At 39.8% G+C, this 16,159-nt stretch overlaps 1 protein-coding gene and 1 long non-coding RNA gene across 2 annotated transcripts in view; one reads left to right on the forward strand and one right to left on the reverse strand.

Annotated features, from left to right (window-relative positions):
* The window catches only part of SHANK1 (SH3 and multiple ankyrin repeat domains 1), a 410,365-nt gene that overhangs the window by 330,364 nt on the left and 63,842 nt on the right, over positions 1 to 16,159 (forward strand). The window contains exons 15-16 of the mRNA XM_072110375.1: positions 9,378 to 9,460; positions 15,942 to 16,066. Of these exons, the coding sequence (XP_071966476.1) occupies positions 9,378 to 9,460; positions 15,942 to 16,066 (208 nt within the window). The remainder of the gene's footprint in view (positions 1 to 9,377; positions 9,461 to 15,941; positions 16,067 to 16,159) is intronic.
* Positions 1 to 16,159, reverse strand: part of LOC140064006 (uncharacterized) — a 42,266-nt gene that overhangs the window by 12,267 nt on the left and 13,840 nt on the right. The gene's annotated exons all lie outside the window — the stretch shown is intronic.

Below are 16,159 nucleotides of genomic sequence, written 5' to 3' on the forward strand. Positions count from 1 at the left end.
TTATGATACCGTAACTTTTTATACATATTTATAAAGAGAGAGAGGCTTCTGATTGATGCTCGCCAACGCTGATCAGCACCAATATTGGTTAAATAGCAACACTAAAACTAATTCTCTGCTGTACAGTAGTTACCCACCTGCAAAAGAGACGGCTGAGGAGCTGAGCTATATATGAAAACAAAACCTCTAGTCTAAATTTTCCCCTGAAAAATACTTGTGATATTTGGGGGTCCCATTGGTTAGCACTTCAGTGATCAGACCCTTATCGATTATTCTGTAGATATAAGATAAGTTTTCATAGAGGGAAAACCTTTTTATGGAGTAGTGTTAAATAATGTATAGTGTTTATTTAGAATGCTTTGCTGCGCTATTAAACTTTTGGAGGACCTCATAGAGGTCAGTGCAATTAATTTCATTTTACTATATAAAAATGACGATCCTTAACACGTCAATATTGCACCTTTTTCCTCATGTTAAGACATATTTAGTTATCCTAACACTACAACTGCTTATTACCCAGTCTGTAAAGTCAGGTTCTACCTCATGAGATCTAAAAAAATGCTAGCCTAATCAGATATTCAGAACTACAACCATCTACATTTAAAGCATTGACTTGCAAACTTTCTTGTCCAACATTTTCTATTTTGTCAGCCTATTTCATAAAATGCTACAATATTTTGTATTTTTTTTGCTAGTAAAGCTTAACTGACTTTAATATTAATCTATAGTTTAATAATTGTCATGTAACCCCCCAATTTGGTGTTTGATATCTGAATTTTGACTAATATTAAATGTCAAAGGATTTAGCTGGTTGGATTTAAAGGAAATCTATTGTCAGGAGTCTACTTTTACTTTATTTTTATTGTAATTACATTCAGAGGCTGCTGGGGTGTTGTGTAGCCACTGTGAGCTAAAGTGGTGAGCCTGGCAGCAATCCCCCAAAACTGATGGTAATGAGGTTTATTACATGCATAGGAGCTCTGCCCCAATGGACATCCCAAAGGCAAAGTAGATCTGTCGCATTGGATGCTGTAAAGCCCCTTTTCTCCCCTATAGATGGCTACATGAAAAGGAAATTGATAAATGTGGAGAAACAAAAGAATTTTATTTCTTCCTTATCTCAATGGCCACAAGCCCAGTCCTGTAGAAATCCAGGAGTACCCCAGCCAGACAGTCCCTCCTTCTACACAGTACATGGAACTGCTCAGAAGAAGACTTTTGATAATACTAGATGTCTTCATATTTCTTGATAAGCTGCAGAACCCCTTTACTATTACAAGTTGGATTATGGGAAGAGCTACTAAGAAGAGTAATAAGTGCAAAAGAAAAAAACTAAATAATCTAAAAGCTTATCAGAATAGCCGACATTTCAGCTACAGTTGTGATTATGAGGGGGAATATTTTTCCTACTTACAGCCAAGTTCCTATAATTAATTCCATTGAAGTGCACAGCAGTCAGCCTATATTAGCTGCTGTTCATAAAATATGGTGATACAGGAGAACAATAGATTGCACTCAACAGTTCAAGAAATCTAAATACTTCAGTATTTTAGGATGGTAAAGCATCTGGAATTCTATCTCTCATTTTTATATTTTTATTTAATTATATTTGTGAGAAATAGATTGTGTGTATGTTATATGTGATGTCTTCTCTACTGTATATGAGTGGTCACCCCTTTTGCGATTCAAGCTTTATGGAAAATAGAATAGTTACACAGAGTGCCAGATAAAATAAAAAGAGTATGGAGAATTGGAGCATCAAGCTGTGCTGGTGTTGGGTGTATTATGCCCTTCAATACATTAAAGTAAATAACTTCCTAGCCCCCATTGTTACTGAGATATGAGCACCTATTTCTGAACCATTCAATGTACAGGATTGTCAGAGAGGAGGTGCTGCAGCAGTGGTGGGGGCGTGTGTGTATGCTAATCCTCTCTGATGCCTTCCAATCAGCGGCGGATGGTGTCAGAGAAGACCTTCCTTAGGCACTTACAAGATAGTTTCTGGAGGTATGTTCTTGAGTTGAATTTGTAACCCCCAACAAAATTGTTTTGGTCTCTGTGACAATTAGATTTTAAAATTTTGGATTGTCATAAGAACCAGGATTAACAATAAAGCTTGTCAGCGGCATCGAAATGGTTAATGCTCCTGGATCATCCTCCTCTTCTCACTTGCTTTACCGGTATATTAGCAATAACAGTATGAGTTGAGTGCTAAATGGCGGTTCTGAGAACATCATGGCTAAATTAACCAATGACAGTAATAAAGGTTACATTAATATTAATGGTATTAATTGCTTGATCATTAAAAGTATTAATTCAGCCCTGAGCAGTGCCAGCTATTGAGCTCCAAGAGGGTATATTAATTAAATAAGGTATGTTAGGATTCACTGATTCCTGTACAGAGATATTGGACCACATTTATCACTTTTGTGTGCCTAAGTGTAGTAGTTGGGCCTAAATTCTGGCGCACTGTTTTGCCAGAATTATCACAAGTTACAACCGTCTGTGAGAAGTTAATTTTCTGCCTCTTATTAATCACTTTACTTTAACACAGTTTAGGCGCAATTTTGGCGCAGTTAAGGCGTAATGTTAGATTCGGGCAGTTACGTGTGATCCTGCTTCAAGCTTGTCGCTGCTTCTCCCACATCCCAGAATGAAATAACACTCACAGCAGCACCCAGGTGTGTGACACCCAGCACCCAGTGATCTCCTCAGCAGTGGCTTCTCCTGGAGGGGATCCCCCAGTGCTGGTCTCCTGCTGCACCCCTGTAATTCTGCACAGTATCCCCCTCAGATACTGTGCAGAATTACATGGGGGACACTTGTATGTAGTATCTGCAACATTCTGCAAACTTCTCTCCTGTCCTGCTTTGAGTTCAGGAGTTTGCAGAATGTTCTGTAAATAGAAGGTGATGAACTGTAAATAGAGTCTGCAGCTCCACTCTGCAGACTCTAGCAGAGTACACTTTAATACACTTTAATACACTTTATAAGTGTATTAACCACTATATTGCTGTGCTAAATAATGCATCTCTTTATTCATGTGGTGAAATTACACTTAAAGTGTAACCGTCATTCTGAGCAAAAAAACTAAAATACATCATTCTGCTCCAGGTGTCCCTGGGAATCATTGCTCAAAGTATTTTGCTTCTCGGTCCTCATTTAGTACCTTTTTTGGCCTATAGCAACTAAAAAGTGGCAGCACTCCAAGGAATCGTGGAAAAAAATGTGAGGTTTATTCCATCTCTAGCAACGTTTCAGCTGTTAATCAGCCTTTGTCTAGCTGAAACGTTGCTAGAGATGGAATAAACCTCACATTTTTTTCCACGATTCCTTGGAGTGCTGCCACTTTTCTGCTTCTATATCTACACTCTTTGGGTAAGAGTATTGGGATAGCACCTGTCTGAACCCTTTTTTTCCTGAAGGCTGTGCTGCTTTGCAATTTTTGTCTGTTTATCTATCTATCTATCTATCTATCTATCTCATGTCTATCTATCTATCTCCTACCTATCTAGCTATCTAGCTATGTATCTTCTATCTATCTTCTATCTAGCTAAGTAAAACTCCAGCACAGCACATGAGGGCACAGCTTGCAGACTTGGAGAGTCTCTTCTGCCACTTCCTTGTGTGAAGTGATGGGGGGAGGGAGGCTGCAGTTTCTGTCTGTGTGGATTATTTGTTTATATACAAGTGTAGGGAAAGCTGAGGAAGAGATGAGAGTTTAGGTGTTTGGTTATTACATTAGTTAGGGCTGCTCCCTGCACATGACTGCTGGGGCAGTGAGACATGAGGGAATCAGCTGTGAGCAGGGAGAGAGATGTGGGCGTGTACAGCAGGACTGATAGAGACAGGTTGGACTTATATCTGTGAAGTGCTGCATTTTTGTTAATAGCAGTAAATTAGAGAATATATTATTTTGTTACCCTGAGTACATATAAGAAACTTGTTTTAGTGGGAATGCCCCTTTAAAGAGACACTGTAACCAGTTTTAGCCCACTAAATGATCAGTTCCCTCCGGCCCTTTTAGGGCTCAAGGAGGAATGTCATTTTAAATAGCCATGGCTGCCTAGAACCATGTTTTTGGTATCATATGAAAGAATCTAATTTTTCCAATCATAGCAGGCTTGTGGATTTGTGAGCTACAGAATTGAAGATGCAGCCAAAAAGCTGTAAATTAGATTTTTATCTGCAGCTCACATTCCCAACTGTCTTTTTCTGCTTGTTTCCATGACCATGTGCCTGGTTCTAGGTACTATACATCTAAAATAAGAGGTGTCTGAAGTGAAGCTCCATCTTCAGCCTCCAAAAGTGACTCATCTAAGGCAAAAAGTGATTTATCTCTGATCATTACAATATGAAATTTGTAGGGGTTTTTTTTAGGCAAAAAGTCAAATTTTAACATAAAATAGAGGATTCTAGATTCTACAGAGTCCTTTTAACTACTTTACTTCAGTAAACTAAGTGGGGAGTTAAATAATCTTCCCCATACTGTAGTGTAATGTGCAGCTAGCATTTATTTCAAAAGTGTGAATGAATTTAGCCTTGAAGGTACAAAATATTTGACTAGATGCGAGTCATACATAGGTTGAGACCCATTGGGTTGTATTGGCTGTGTGGCTGAATGTTCCATTGTTAGTTATTGGTGATGCATGTTTTGAATCATGTTTTTTTAAGTGTACTGCATCAAATTAGGGCTTTTACTTTTATAAGGTGTGGATGAATGTATCCACCCAGTGTGAATGTGATCAATATTAGTATATGGTGGGTACAATTATTCAATTTTGCCACAAAATGCCTTTAACTGTTGACTGGACAAGTCAACATGTTGTCAGATGGTTTGGAAGCATTACATTGTGAAAAGTGAATGTTGGTTTAAAAATGACATTAGTGAAAGGGATATAAGCCAGATAAGTGGTTAAAGAAACATTTTTCTCTTATATGATAAAATGTAACTTTTTATAGTTGCTTGTGCTATAGAACTCTGCAACATTTGTTGAAAACTAAGTTATTCCCCCATTTAAAGGTAACCTGTCAGCAGAAAATGCCCTAATAAACCACGACCAGTATTTTGTTCAGCAGATAAACAACTTTTAGATCATGTTTCTTTTGTTTCATTTACAAAACTTTTGGAGAGCTTTATTTCAGCATTAACATATCAATTGAAAGTTGATTTCTGGGCCATGAAAAAAACATTATGGGGAAGACGTTAACCTGTTTGCATGCTGTTTTTTGCTGACTGGTAAAAAGGAACTTTGTCTTTCAACCAGATTTCTGAAATCATCAGCTAGGGATACATACATTCCAACACATATTTAATGTACACTCACCGGCTACTTTATTAGGTACACCTGTCCAACTGCTCGTTAACACTTAATTTCTAATCAGCCAATCACATGGCGGCAACTCAGTGCATTTAGGCATGTAGACATGGTCAATACAATCTCCTGCAGTTCAAACCGCGCATCAGTATGAGGAAGAAAGGTGATTTGAGTGCCTTTGAACGTGGCATGGTTGTTGGTGCCAGAAGGGCTGGTCTGAGTATTTCAGAAACTGCTGATCTACTGGGATTTTCACGCACAACCATCTCTAGGGTTTACAGAGAATGGTCCGAAAAACATCCAGTGAGCGGCAGTTCTGTGGGCGTAAATGGCTTGTTGATGCCAGAGGTCAGAGGAGAATGGGCAGACTGGTTCGAGCTGATAGAAAGGCAACAGAGACTCAAATCGCCACCCGTTACAACCAAGGTAGGCAGAAGAGCATCTCTGAACGCACAGTACTTCGAACTTTGAGGCAGATGGGCTACAGCAGCAGAAGACCACACCGGGTGCCACTCCTTTCAGCTAAGAACAGGAAACTGAGGCTACAATTTGCACAAGCTCATCGAAATTGGACAGTAGAAGATTGGAAAAACGTTGCCTGGTCTATTTCTGCTGCGACATTCGGATGGTAGGGTCAGAATTTGGCGTCAACAACATGAAAGCATGGATCCATCCTGCCTTGTATCAACGGTTGAGGCTGGTGGTGGTGGTGTCATGGTGTGGGGAATATTTTCTTGGCACTCTTTGGGCCCCTTGGTACCAATTGAGCATCGTTGCAATGCCACAGCCTACCTGAGTATTGTTGCTGACCATGTCCATCCCTTTATGACCACAATGTACCCAACATCTGATGGCTACTTTCAGCAGGATAATGCGCCATGTCATAAAGCTGGAATCATCTCAGACTGGTTTCTTGAACATGACAATGAGTTTACTGTACTCAAATGGCCTCCACAGTCACCAGATCTCAATCCAATAGAGCATCTTTGGGATTTGGTGGAACGGGAGATTCGCATCATGGATGTGCAGCCGACAAATCTGCGGCAACTGTGTGATGCCATCATGTCAATATGGACCAAAATCTCTGAGGAATGCTTCCAGCACCTTGTTGAATCTATGCCATGAATAATTGAGGCAGTTCTGAAGGCAAAAGGGGGTCCAACCCGTTACTAGCATGGTGTACCTAATAAAGTGGCCGGTAAGTGTATTTATCCCACTGGTATAGGTGCTAAGCCAAAACCAGTTTCAGAATGCTGACTGTTTCCAACAGATGGCAACAGGCTGTAACCCATTTGAACTGTAAATGTGCGCCTACATTACTTAATAGTAACATTTTTGTTGAAGATCCAACAGACTGCCCTTTATGCATGGTTGTACCTAGGCAAAGCAGGACCCCATAGCAGAATTCTGAGTGGGGGCCCGCCTTCCCCTTAAACAACATATACATATTTGTACACTCACATGTTTGTACAATCGCACACATTTATGAACTCTTACATACACAGACACATTTATGAACTCATACATACATTAATACACTTTATACGCTATACATACAGTGTTTACACATCTTATGCACACATATAGTATATAAACATCAAATACGCACACATTCAGAATACAAATACACATATATACATCATATTAGTACATATAAAATGCATACAAAGCATGTATACACTCATTCATACAGTACCATGTACAGACATACAGCATATATATACATACATACGGTATATACACACTATATATACACATACAGCATATGCACGTCACATATACACACACAAATAGAGCATATTCACATCAAAAATACACACTTACAGCATATATATATATATATATATATATATATATATATATATATATATAGTGAGACACTGAAGGGGTTAACTGTGGATGGGCGGTATGTTTCCCCTGGGTTTTCCTACTATGCAAGGCCTTAGTGCTGAGGTAGGGTTGTCCAGCACCTTGGACACAGGTGGTGGGAGCAGCCTAATCAGGCTGCATAAAGCTGCTGAGCAGAGCTGAGAGCGTTGTCTCTCTGAAAGGAGGCACACAGCCCTGACTCCTGTGCTTGGAGCAGCAACGTACTTTATGTTTTAGTGGTGAGTTAGAGAAACTTCAGTTCAGTTCAGTTAGCACCCAGACGGGTAGGATATTGTTTGTTTTGAACCCTGAATGTAATGGCTGTTTTATTTTGTTCCTGCTGTCGAAATAAACGCAGACGAGACCTGTTTTGGACTAAAACTTTGGTGTCACTGTCTTGGACTGTATCACATATCACCGCTACCATGGTCTCTACTGGGCCAAAATGACATCTGTATGCGGTCCATTTTTTCTCAACCAACGGGGCAGAGCAAAAAGTAGAATAGAAACCCATTTGTTTTTCTTTTGCAGGTGTAAAAAAAATCTGCAAAAAATGTAATGTTCCAGCTCACCAGCATTGAGAAAATAAATCCAAATCCAGCTCGTGGAGATCTTTAAAATTCTTCTTTATTTGCGCTTATAAAACATCCAGGTATGTAATGTATTCAATCGTCAATGCGATTCAAGCTGTTTGGCTGCTCTTTATCATGACTCCTGACTCCTGTCATGACTAAGAGCAGTCAAACTGCTTGAAACGCATTGATGATTGAGTACATTGCATACCTGGATTTTTTATAATTGCAAATAAAGAAGAATTTTAAAGATCTCCACGAGCTGGATTTGGATTTATTTTCTAACTGAAAAAAAACCGCCTGTGGATACAATACAGACTGAACATGTATATAAGAAGTCTGCATTTTTTTGTGGATGCGCAGCAGACCCACCTATCTGAATAAGCCCTAAAACATCCATACATTGATACATTCATGTATACACAATAAGGCAGTCTTCTTATCATAGGACCCAGAAGCTGCTGACCACATGGGGGAAGTAGACAACAGGAAGTTGACATGAAAGATCCATAGCCCTGTAGTTCTGCTGTCCCCTCCCTCTCCCCTGACATTTCTTATCTGAGTGCCTGGCTCAGTTGTGTACTGTGGATGATGTGCAATGTTATATGCATATTATCCTGTAAAATGTAAATAATGATGCACATCCTCCATTCTATAATGTGTCTGCTTGGGTGGCTGTGTCCCATGACACTATCGGCACCACTATGGCTGGTACCCCTGTAGCAACTTCCCTGCTTTTATGGTAACTGTAATCTTTTGTATCTAACCTACACTTAAAGCAGATGTAGCATTTTAATAAAATAGTCTGTTCTACTGCTAATTATGTCATTCCATGGAGTTATTTTTAAAGTGGTTTCAAAGAATGATCTACAGTTTTACAGAACTCTTTGGGGGAGATATATCAACCTGTCTCCATCAGATTTCTGGTGTAATTTCCTCCTGAAATGAAAAGCGCCAAATTCTTTACAGGTTTTAGACTACTTTCGGAAAGTTTTCTGACTCATATGAATAGGGGTATGGCCTCGGGAAAGATACGTGACCTACTGTGTGTGCCAGAAAATTTAGTTGGTTCAGCTATGCGCCACAAAATTCAGGAGTAAACTAAACTGATAACCGGTCTGAAGTCTGACTCCAGTCTCCACAGTGTGATTTATCTGGTGCAGAATGTGACTCAAAAGTCAAACTTTGCACTGGTGTTTTCCCCATTAACTTTTATAGAACCCATATATTAAATTAAATGTGGCACAAATTCAGCTTTTTGCCATTATCAATCCTTTACCAATTGACATCTTGCTTTGCTGATGTCCCTCCATGTACTAGCCCCCCAGGCTTAGCCAGCATTTTAAAAGTTAAAAGTTAACATACAAGCAACAGCAAATCAGTCATGTTATATTGGGATCACCATACGTATAAGGCAGTATGAGGAGACATGTGGTGTGCTGGGGAGAAGTGGCCTTTTGATTATTGGACTGGAGGGGTCTATTGAAAGTCAGGCCAATGCCCAATGATTTTCTATTAGTGAACTATCATTAAAGAAGGCCATCATCTTTCTGAATCTCTTTGTTTTCCTTGCATATGATGAGTGCCCCCATACTAATTCTGCTATTTTTAATTCCAGTGACTACATTATTAAAGAAAAAACTGTGCTGCTACAGAAGAAAGACAGTGAAGGATTCGGATTTGTGCTGAGAGGAGCCAAGGGTGAGGATCTCCTATAATTACTAGGGGTTGCTTGTGCCTCCTTGCTCTGCTGGACTGAAACTGAATTCATAGCTCTGTAGACAACTGCAAAGCCATCTTTTCCTTTAACAAGTACAAATGACCAAGATTAAGTCGATTGAATACAAGATGTGAAATATCTCATCTGTATTATGACTTAGAGAATAGAAGCCCAAGGTACTGCTGTAGTCTGCATGGGTGATGATTGAGAGCTCCACTTTGCGCAAATCAATCATGCCAGGCTGCGGCAGTATCGGATGAGTGGAGAGATTTTTTTATCCAGAGCTGCTTATGGAAAACACCCTCCTTCTCAAAGGATCTCTGAGGAACTTGAAAACTCAGTATCAAGATGTATTATAAATGTATAGAGCAGTGCTCCTTATGGACAGAACTGTGGAGCAAACCCATAATTCACAGCATGTCCTGATAAACTTAGAATACTTATATTTGTATAAGAGAGTTGTAATCCTACAACATTTGAAGGGCCACAGGTCATAAACCTTTATTCTTTCTAAATGATATGTCATGCCCACAGGGCCGATTCTAGCATATTTGCTGCCTGAGGCGAATATTAAAATGCTGCCCCCCCCCCCCCACTCCCTGTTAAGTAAATCCTTAAACTTTACTAACAATTAACAACCCTACAGACAGCTCCCTGACACTGTGTGACTGACTACAGGATCTGAGAGGCATTAGTGGCATCTAGTACCTTATAGATGACAATCTCTTCCATCAGTAGAACTTTATTCCGGGTTCTCCAATCCATGACGTATCACTGCTGAATTCACGGCCAGATATCTTCAGCTCCATGCAGCATCTCCACCCGGCGTCCCTAAAAATACCACAGTCACTTACAGTATAAAGTCTCCTGGATAACAACACTGTGCTCCTAAATATTATATACCCCTCACAACACAACTGACCGCACTCTCTCTCTCTCTCTCTCTCTCTCTCTCTCTCTCTCTCTCTCTCTCTATATATATATATATATATATATATATATATATATATATATATATATATTAGTCTACTGGAATTATAGAATGCTAAGCACCAATCAATATACAACACCCCCAATTTATTAATACAGACCCCCCCCCAACATTTGGTTTACATGATGCCAAGTAATCTGTATCCTATAACTAATAAATATATAGCACCCCCTAATGAATATATATATATATATATATATATATATATATATATGTATATATATATATATATGTATATATATATATATACATATATAATAAATGTATTTTTATAAATCCCTGCTCTCATATATTTAAAGGCCTCGTTATTCACCCCCAATTAAATTATATACAGCTCCCATATACAGATCCCCTACAGCTTAAATAAATTTTTGCCCCACATATACAGTCCCCTCCCAGCTTAGTAATATACTGTATCCCATATACAGCCCCTGCAGCTAAGTAATATACTGTACCCGATATACAGCCCCCCAGCTTAGTAATATACTGTATCCCATATACTGCCCTCCTAGCTTAGTAATATACTGTATCCCATATACATCCCCCCAGCTTAGTAATATACTGTATCCCATATACATCCCCCCAGCTTAGTAATATACTGTATCCCATATACATCCCCCCAGCTTAGTAATATACTGTATCCCATATACATCCCCCCAGCTTAGTAATATACTGTATCCCATATACATCCCCCCAGCTTAGTAATATACTGTATCCCATATACATCCCCCCAGCTTAGTGATATATGTATCCCATATACATCCCCCCAGCTTAGTAATATACTGTATCCCATATACATCCCCCCAGCTTAGTAATATACTGTATCTCATATACAGCCCCTGCAGCTAAGTAATATACTGTACCCGATATACAGCCCCCCAGCTTAGTAATATACTGTATCCCATATGCATCCCCCCAGCTTAGTAATATACTGTATCCCATATACAGCCCCTGCAGCTAAGTAATATACTGTACCCGATATACAGCCCCCAGCTTAGTAATATACTGTATCCCATATACATCCCCCAGCTTAGTAATATACTGTATCCCATATACAGCCCTCCTAGCTTAGTAATATACTGTATCCCATATACATCCCCCAGCTTAGTAATATACTGTATCCCATATACATCCCCCCAGCTTAGTAATATACTGTATCCCATATACATCCCCCCAGCTTAGTAATATACTGTATCCCATATACATCCCCCCAGCTTAGTGATATATGTATCCCATATACATCCCCCCAGCTTAGTAATATACTGTATCTCATATACATCCCCCCAGCTTAGTAATATACTGTATCCCATATACAGCCCCCCCAGGTTAGTAATATACTGTATCCCATATACATCCCCCCAGCTTAGTAATATACTGTATCCCATATACATCCCCCCAGCTTAGTGATATTGTGATATAATATATAGCATCCCCCCCAGTATAGAATAATTATGGCCCCATATAATATATACTGAATCCTTCCCCAGTATAAAATAATTATGGCCCCCAAATAATATATATAGCATCCCCCCAGTATAAAATAATTATAGCTCCAAATAATATATATAGCATCACCCCCAGTATAAAATAATTATAGCCCCAAATAATATATATAGCATCCCCCCCCCAGTATAAAATAATTATAGCCCCAAAAAATATATATATCATCCCCCCAGTATAAAATAATTACGGTATAGCCCCAAATAATATATATATATATATATATATATATATATATATATATATATATAGCATCCCCCCAGTATAAAATAATTATAGCCCCAAATTATATATATATATATATATATATATATATATAGCATCCCCCCAGTATAAAATAATTATAGCCCAAATAAAATACATAGCATTCCATCATCCCCCCCCCCTCCAGTATAAAATAATTATGGCCCCATATGATATATATAGCATCCCCCCCAGTATAAAATAATTATGGCCCCATATGATATATATAGCATCCCCCCCCCAGTATAAAATAATTATGGCCCCAAATAATATATATAGCATTCTCCCCCAATAGTATAAAATAATTATGGCCCCAAATAATATATATAGCATCCCCCCCCCCCTAGTATAAAATAATTATGGCTCCAAATAATATATATAGCACCCCCCCTAGTATAAAATAATTATGGCCCCAAATAATATATATAGCACACACCCCCCTAGTATAAAATAATTATGGCCCCAAATAATATATATAGCACCCCCCCAGTATAAAATAATTATCGCCCCAAATAATATATATAGCACCCCCCCTAGTATAAAATAATTATGGCCCCATATGATATCTATAGCGCCCCCTCCCCAGTATTAAACGTATTCTAGCCCCATATAGTACCCCCCCTCCCAGTATAACATGAAACCTCCCCACATTTAATTAAAGTACATGAAAAATAATAAAATCATACTCACCTGCAGGCAGCTGCTCCCTCGGCGCGGCTCCTGTCTTCATGCGGCTCTCCTGTGAGCATATAAATCGCGCCTGTGTCTTAAAGAGACAGGCGCGATTTATTTAGCTGGTGGGCGATTCGGGCGTTAATGGACGCCCGAATCGCCCACTTTAGAGCGGCAAATTTCGCCGCCCTTTACAGGGACCCGCATTCTACCGCCTAAAGCGAGATTTTCATCTCGCCTCATGGCAGATGCGGCCCTGCATGCCCAGTAGCAGAGGTGTAATTAGGAGAGGCAGAGCCTTATAGCTGACTTCTGAATGTGCTCCCCTACCCCTCAGAAAATATACATATTTGCGTACACACACATTTATACACTTATTCGCACACATTTATGCACTGATATATACATTTATACACTTACACAGATCTGTCCCAGTAGCTGCTGACCACATGGGAAAGTATACAGCAGAAATTACAGATGAGAGACTCCTAGTCGTGTCCTTCTCCCAAGACATTTCTCATCTAAGGTGCTGATCGATTCTGTGTACTATGGATGTGCACTGCTATATACATATTGGGGCACATTTACTTACCCTGTCCGCGGAGTTCACCAAAGCTGCATTGACCGATAATAATGCATTGTGTCGCGATTCACTAAGATTGTGTGGCCGACATCCTGCATGCGTTGCTTCCCCGCTCAGATCCAACGTAGTTCACCATCTTTTAAGTGGTATATGTAAGTCCTAGACTTGCGTCAAAATTTGAAAGTTAAATCCCACGCTCAGTCAGAATCAGCCAGATCATCCGAAGGCACACCCCCGATTTGCGTTGCATGGAAGCCAGCGCAACTGTGCCAAAAAACCCGATCACGTGCGCCACAATCCCAGAGCAGACACCAGTTAAATACCTGTCCGAGCTGTGCAATCCCTGAAAAAAGTGCAAAGTCCGATGAAAGTGCAATCCACGACCCTTAGTAAATGAGCCCCATTATACTGTACAATGTGCAGCATAATATGTATATAATGGTGCGCATCCTCCACTCTTTAGTGTGACAGGTCGGATGCAAGAGCCCCCTGATACTGTGGGACATATAGCAGCTACTATGGCTGCTACCACTGTAGTTAAGCCCTGCTCAGAAGGTAGAACACACAAGTACAAGCCTTTTCATTATACCTTTCCTCTGTGTATTCACTGGAGCACACATGGTTTTGGCTCATAGTAATGCAAATAACTGAAGATCTAATTGGGCCATTTCAGTTTTGTAAATAGTTTTCCACTGTCTTTCCCATGTGATGGTGGCTCCAAAAGAACATAACTATCTTTCCGGAGAACCTACTAAGGTGTATTAACTAAAAGTTTATCTCTTTTTCTGATTTAGCGCTTTGTTGGTATTGAGTAATTTTTGTATGACACAATTATGAGAAAGACAAAACTTTAGGAAACGGTTTACGCCCTAGAAGCTCAACACGTTTTTAATGACTGACTTTATAACATATTCTTATCTGTACAATAATAGTATATTTCAGTTTTACATTAATACAATTTTTTACTGTTTTCAGTATGTATTCAAAACTGGATCTTTAAGGATAGAGTAATGGGTACCTCCATCTATCAGTCTTCTTTGTTTTTATGCATAATCAACCAAACATATCTTGATAATGCTGTAGCTAGACTTGATGCAGAAAATATCTTGTTTAATCGCTGAACTGAGTGGTTTTGCTGAAAAAGCAATTATAAATTATGATAATGAGGCTCTGTCGCTCCTGTGGCTGCCCCGACACTCTCCTCACTCCCATCACCCTAATTATGCACTGCTCCAGCCCTGTCCTGCCCAGCATAAGCCAAGTATTTGTTATCCCTGTGTTGTATCTTACAGACAGAAGTAATCAATGGCTGCACCATTCCCAGCTGCTGAGTCATTTAGCTCAGGTTGATTAGTCCTATCTGGATAGTTTAGCCAGCTTCTGTGTATGTGGAAATAATGGGGGTCATTTACTAAGGGCCCGATTTGCGTTTTCCCGACGTGTTACCCGAATATTTCCGATTTGCGCCGATTGTACCTGAATTGCCCGGGGATTTTGGCGCACGCGATCGGATTGTGGCACATCGGCGCTGGCATGCACGCGACGGAAATCGGGGGGGGCGTGGCCGAACGAAAACCCGACGTATTCGGAAAAACTGCCGCATTTAAAAACCGAAAATGTGTCGCTTGGGAAGCGCTTACCTTCACCTGGTCCAGCTCGGTGTATTCCGGCGCGGTCATTTTCAGCGCAGCAGCGCCACCTGGTGGACGGCGGAGGAACTACCTTCATAAATCCCGTCCGGACCCGAATCCTGTTCAGAGAACGCGCTGCTGGATCGCGAATGGGCCGGGTAAGTAAATCTGCCCCAATATGTTTCTGTATGGCAGACAGTCTGCCCCCAGCTTTCCCAAGGCTCTGAATTTTGTTATTGTTTTTGAGCAAAACCACTCAATTCAAGGATTTAACAAGATATGTTTTTGCATCAGTGTCACTACCGCATTCTCCTGGTACGTTTGGTTCAGAATGCGTAAAAACAAAAAAAATATCTTGGTCAGGAGTAGAATGTATAGAATAAATACCCAGTGGTATAATATTAACAAAGAGCTGTGGTAATGTGAGGGTATTTGGGTATATAGACTAAAATGTTGCTTATGCCTGGTGGGAACTAGATTGGCGCATATCAATGATACATAATGTGCAAGCATCCGTCAGCAGGTGGAGTTCTAAGATAAATTAGAGCTTCCCAAAATGTTTGAAAATATAACAAAAAAAGCCCAAATCCACACAAAGCTGCAAAAAGAAGAACATTAAAAAAGGAGCAAAGAAAAGATACATCTGTCCCTAAGATTTTTACTTTACTTCTTCTTTTTTTTGCACAGGTCAGACAACTGACCTCCAGCAGTAGTACGCGTTATGCAGCAACTGTTCAGCTCTGTGTTTTGTGATGCTGTGGTACAGCATGGGTTATTAATTATTTATAAGTGGATATATCTCATTTTGAAGAACAATTTACAATTTCCATGTTCCTTTTCAGCACAAACGCCAATTGAAGAGTTCACTCCAACCCCAGCTTTTCCAGCTTTGCAGTACTTGGAAAGTGTGGATGAAGGGGGAGTGGCTTGGAGAGCAGGTCTCAGGATGGGGGACTTTTTAATTGAGGTAAAATAAGTTTATCTTCTACAAGGTGTTGTTCGGTCTTTGCAGTATGCTATCAATGAACAAAGAAGGTACAATTGTAATGAAGTTGCAATT

This window comes from Engystomops pustulosus, chromosome 6 (assembly GCF_040894005.1).
Source record: "Engystomops pustulosus chromosome 6, aEngPut4.maternal, whole genome shotgun sequence".
Lineage (NCBI taxonomy): Eukaryota > Metazoa > Chordata > Amphibia > Anura > Leptodactylidae > Engystomops > Engystomops pustulosus.